Genomic DNA, 6,000 nt, shown 5'->3' with positions numbered 1-6,000 from the left:
AAAAGGAGATTCCAATATTTTTTAAATGTTTAAAAACCACTGATTGAGTCCAATTCTCTCATTTTACAATGATGTTAATTAATGGCAATTTTAGACCAGATAACCCAATTTTTAATTTCTTGTCCACAGTGCTCCTTCCCCCATGAATGTTCTCAATCAGGTTGAGGTCTGTGTATAATTTCAGGATCACAGAAAGATCTGCCTGAAAAGCTAAACTTTCATAAGTCTTAAGGTAAATCAGACAGAAACATGTTAGGGTCTGCTCCAAGAGGACGGGTTGAAGGGAAGCAGTGGGTGAGGGGAGCCGCAACTAGGCCAGTTTCTCCAGCGAACGGGGAAGTGGGCGGAGGGAGCAGCTGCGGAAGGGCTAACTTATCCCTGTCTACTCTCTCCCCTTCTGTGAACCTCTGTGAAATCGTCTTTCAGGGTCCCTTGCTAAGCTGCCCCTGAATTTAAGCAGCTATCACCTATCTATAGGGAAAAAAAAGAGTGGCAGACAGAAGGTCCCTATCAGTTCTGGATCATTATCAGTTCTGGATCATTTCCAGTTCTGGAACCGTCTCTGGAATGTCCCCAAATACAGAACACCCATCTCAAATCTCTAATGACCTCACCTTTGTGGTCACCAGGCTTACTGCAGTCTAGAACCTGGGCACTTCCCCTGGTGTCCCCTGTGACAATGAGGTGTGCATCACCGCTTTGGTCTGAAGGGCGCCCTGTGGAATGAAACAAAGGAGAAACCTGTCAAGGTTATGCTCCCACACCTAGATAAATTACCAAACTGTGTGACACAACTTGGCTAAGGAAACCCACATTTGTCTTACGGTTTGAGGCTCTGAGATGATGAATCTCAACAGACCTGGTGCTTATTTTAAAGATTTAACATAGTGTGGTTAGAAAGGGCAAAATGGTAAGGAGTAGGAGAATTAATAACTGTCTTGGCCGGACTCCCTCCTAGCTTGGTGATGTTGAGTAATTCAGAGGACCTCTCTGTCTCACAGACTGCATTAGTCAAATAGGGTGCTGGGTGACAAATAGAGGTCATGAGTGCACCAGGCCAGGGCTCCTGGTTTGACAACTGGATGGCTTTGCTATTGCCTCTTTGGTTGCTACCACCAGGGAAATAAAAAAGAGGAGCCACATCTCCGCCCCTCAAGCACACCTTTCCCTTCCTTTCCTCTTGTAGCTCTGTTCACTGACTGTGTGGGTTGACAACCAATGACACTGTCACAGACAAGACAAGCCTCACACCGTATACTCAGTTGAGGAATATCACAATTGCAGCTTTTCATCATCCAATCAACTTAGTTCACGTTGATAAACACCTAGATATTTCTCCACCAAAACAGTTGATGGCTTGAATGGAAAAATATCAAAGTGTTTATATCAGCTGTTATATCTCTTCTTCCATTCTCTACGCTGTTCAAGGTCAGGTTGGGGTGAAGATGTTCCAACATCTCTGACTACCTCAGGTATCTGGAAAGGGCAAGTTCTTTACAACTGGGTCCTTTGGCTTTAAAAGAAATAATAGTGGCAGCATGATCCCTTCTCACTACAGAAGAAATAGTCTTCAGGCTCTGCCCCAACCCTGTCCCATTTCCTTTCTCCTTGACCTGTGATCTAGATCTTGTTCTCTCTCTTCCTGAACCTTCCTTCTGACTCTGTCTGTTTCCAATTCTGCCAGCAGTACTTCTAGATACACCATATTAGAATATTTGGGATCTCTGATCTTTCTCTTTATTTCCTCAGATGAGAATTGTTTTTCATCTTGTCCCTCACCCTCCTTCTGGGTGACTCTCCTACCTCTGGCATCACCTTTCCACACCCAGCCCAATGGCACCATGTCTTTCCAGTCCTTTAAGGTGGCCCAGGAAACATCCCCACGTTAAGAAATGCCAGCTGCTTCCAACTACTCTTAAAGAGGTGGGTCTCTCATGGAGCTTCCATTCTAACACAGAGAATAAAACTAGAACGAGATAAGAGATGTGAAAGTATCCCGAAGTTTTTAAGGTGATGAACTGGCTAGACTAATGTTCTCTCAAAATCCACGTCTGTCCGGAACTTCAGAATGTGGCCTTACTGGGAAATAGAGTCTTTGCAGATGTAATTGGTTTAAGATGAAGTCATGCTGGATGAAGGTATATTTTAAATCCAATGATTAGTGTCCTTAGAGGAAGCCCATGTGAAGACATGGAGAGACACAGGGAAAGTGCATGTGACAAAGGAAGCTGAGAGTGGAGTGATGGGTCTATGAGCTGAGGAATGCCCAGCATTGCAGGGAACCACTAGAAGCTAGGAGAAAGATATGGACAGAATTCTCTCTTGGAGCCTCCAGTAGAAACCCAATTTACTGACACCTTGATTTTGGAATTCTAGCCTCCTGAACTGTGAGAGAATAAATTTCTGTTGTTTTAAGCTACAAAGTTTGGGGTGATTTATTATGGTAGCCTGAGGAAACTAATATAAGGATGGCAAACTGACAGATAGTAAGGACTGAAATAGAAGAAAAAGGTAAGGTATATGCATTTAGCTTGATTTGGTAAATAGAGTAGGGTGGAAGGAAGAAGAATTAGGGCCAGGAGCTAGGGAGACATCCATTATTTTTATTTAACAAACACAAATGTATGAATTCTTAGGTTCCATGCTTTTTCCTAAGCCCTTTACAAAAATTAACTCATTCAATCCTCATAGTAACTCTAAAAGGTAGAGACCACCATTATTTCCATTTTATAGCTGAGGAAACTGAGGCACGGGGAGGTTAAACGTCTTGCCCAGGAGTCACTGGAGAGTGGCAGAGCCAAGGTTCGAACCCAATCAGTTTTGCCCTAAAGCCTGAATTCCTAAGTAATGCATGGTGCCGCTCCATTTACTTAAACATTTAAAAATCATTGACCCCTACTCTTATTTTTTCCTTTATAAGTGGAAGTAAAAGTTCAGACTTTATTTCTTGCACATGCCTGGGCTTCTATGTCAGCTGCGGCAGAAGGGAGCCTTGGACTGGTCTGGCATTTGATGACCCACCAGAGGACAGAGGCAGGCATTGTTTCCATCAGGGACACTGTCTGGGAAGATTTCCTGGTTAGTGAGCTAGGCTGGGTAAGCTTTCCTGCCCTCATAATAGACCTGGCAAAGGGTGCCCACTGTACCTGGCAGAGAAGGCGCATACGGATGAGGCACAAAAGCCCAGGCTTACCCTCCTAACTACTGCTGGTCGATTGCACAAGGAGCCAGCGTGGTTTCTGGCTGGAATGACAGCTGGTCAGCAGCCATTTTATCAGAACATAAAGAGGCCAACTTGTGGGAGGTCCGACTGGCAAATGCCACCAACAGCAGCATCGAAAAAGTAACATTTTAAAAAGAACTAGAATCTCATTAACATATTTTTTTCCTACAGCTGCATCAGAAATCCTGGCCTCCACACAAAACAAATTTAGTAATTTCAGGCCTATGAGAGCATTTTTTCCACTTTGATTCTCTAGTACTTAATTCCAATCATTATCTCAGTCAAACTTTGAGTTCAAAGAAAGTCTTGCCTGGTAATTGCTTTCACTATCTTGGCAGCTAAGGAGAGAGGTTTTCCCTTATCCCAGAAGTCGGTTTCTTGCCTGCCCTGGAACACTGCCATCTGGGGACTGCCCATTCCCTTCATGCATCTAGGAACTGTTGCTCTCTTTTCCTCTGACTCCTATCAGCCTCATGTTGGATTTATTTCTTATGACTTATGCCCTGCCTGCTTCCAAAAAGAATTGGGGCTAGCTTCATAGATCATTTGTTTCTTGTTGCTGTGTTAGTTGGCCCTGGCTTAATAGTCGTTTAAAGGCTGTGGCAGGTGTGTAGGTTCTGGTTCCATCTGATCGTCCTCTCCGCCCTCCTTTAAAAAGACTACTTTTTTAGAGCAGTTTTGGGTTCACGATAAAAATTGAGGAGAAAGTACAGAGATTTCCCGTATACCCTCTGCCCTCAAACATGTACAGCCTCCCCCATTTTCAACATCCTCCACCAGAGGGGTACATTTGTTACAACTGATGAACCTACAATGACACATCATAATTATCCAAAGTCCATCATTTATATTAGAGTTAACTCTTGGTGTTGCACATTCTATGGGTTTCGACAAATGTATAATGACATCTATCCATCATTGTAGTATCATACAGCCTATTTTCACTGCCTTAAAATCCCTCCCCTCTAACCCCTGATAACCATTGTTCTTATTGTCTCCATAGTTTTGTCTTTTTCCATAATGTCATATAGTTAGAATCGCACAGTATGTAGCCTTTTCAGACCAGCTTCTTACACTTAGTAATATGTGTTTAAAGTTCTTTCAGGTCTTGTTATAGCTTAATAGCTCATTTCTTTTTAGCACTGAGTAATATTCCACTGTCTGGATGTACCATGGTTTATTGATCCATTCGCCTACTGAAAGACATATTGGTTGCTTCCACGTTTTGGCAATTATAAATAAAGCTGCCTTAAACATCTGTGTGCAGATTTTTGTGTGGCCATAAGTTTTCAACTCCTTCAGGTAAATTCCAAAAAGTATAATTACTGGATCATATGGTAAGAGTACATTTAGTTCTGTAAGAAACCACCATAGTCTTCCAAAGTGGCTGTACCATTTGCATTCCCAACAGCAGTGAGTGAGAGTTCCTCTAGCTCCACATCCTCACTAGCATTTGGTGTTGTCAGTGTTCCAGACTTTGGCCATTCTAACAGATGTAAATTGTGGTTTTAATTTGCATTTCCCTGATGACACATGATATGGAGCATAAGACTGTTCCCTTCTGAAGGGAAAAAAGACCACAATTTTTAATGTTGTTTTGTGACTGTGTCTAAAGCATCTAGAAGTGTTCTGCACAGACAGGATGTCCAGGAAATGTTTTGGAAGAAGGACAGCAGATCAGGAGTTAGGCAGTCTGTTTTGCAGGGAGGTTTCTTAGCCATCGTCTATAAAATTGGGTAAGATTCATAGCCTAGTTCTCAAGGTTACTATAACAATTATAAGAATAAGATGAGCAAAAGTGCTTTGTATAAACTGTAAATTGCTATGTAAAAGTATAAGATGTTAGGAAAATAAGCATTTCTGTTGGTTAATCAAGAAAGAAATAATTCACACCCCTAGGATCATTTTGGCTCATACAGTTCTGATTTCTTATAAAGCAGTTATTTATTTTTCTATAAACTTTTCTAAAAAAGGTAAAGTTCTGAATGTATATAGCAGCTTTATTCATAATCACCAAGAACTGGAAACAAATATTTGTTAGGTGGTAAACTGACAAAAGTGTGATACATCCATTCACTAGAATTCTGCTCATCAATGAAAAAGAAATGATAACAGCAATGACGCTGACGAATCTCAGAAACGTTACACTAAGTGAAAGAAACCAGATTAAAGAAACCAGATTAAAGAATCTGTATGTTATATGACTATTTATATGACGTGTTGTAAAAGGCAAAATTATAGAGACAGAAAACACATAGTGGTCGCAGGAGCTGAGGGTGGAGGAGGGATGAATGAGAAAAGGAACATGAGAGAGTTTTTCAGAAATGTTCTTTTTCTTGATAGTGAGGTGGTTACCTGACTGTATGTGTTCATACAATTGTATCAAACTGTTCAAGTTTTATGATATGTAAAGTATACCTCAATAAATCCGACTTAAAAAAAATAAAAGGATAAGGCCTTCTTTTCAAACTGAAATGTTTCTGGAAAGCAGGATCTAATCGCTTTTAACTTGCTAAGAGGAAAGAGTCTGGAAGAGAGAGCCTTGCTGTTGATAGGGGACCCTTCACAGCCATTTGCATCATTGACCATAGCTAGTTTTGACACTAAGTACTTGGCTCGAAGTCTATGAAATTAACAGGCTCTGGTTGCTTATACATCTCAACCGTCACAACTTTATTGAGGAGAATGGCTACCAGCTGTCACCTCTGCCTCTGCCTCCATGCTTGGTGATTCAGACTTCATGGCCACAGCAAATCAAGCCGTGATCCTGCTATGGT

The 6,000-nt window shown here is 41.5% G+C and overlaps 1 protein-coding gene across 1 annotated transcript in view; it reads right to left on the bottom strand.

The window, feature by feature from the left end:
* The window catches only part of MYO3B (myosin IIIB), a 361,097-nt gene that overhangs the window by 103,241 nt on the left and 251,856 nt on the right, over nt 1–6,000 (bottom strand). The window contains exon 30 of the mRNA XM_039855816.1: nt 615–716. Within this exon, the coding sequence (XP_039711750.1) occupies nt 615–716 (102 nt within the window). The remainder of the gene's footprint in view (nt 1–614; nt 717–6,000) is intronic.

The sequence above is a fragment of the Pteropus medius genome, unplaced genomic scaffold, assembly GCF_902729225.1.
Source record: "Pteropus medius unplaced genomic scaffold, Ma_sr-lr_union100, whole genome shotgun sequence".
NCBI classification, from domain to species: Eukaryota; Metazoa; Chordata; class Mammalia; order Chiroptera; family Pteropodidae; genus Pteropus; species Pteropus medius.
This window is presented reverse-complemented; position numbering and strand designations above follow the sequence as displayed.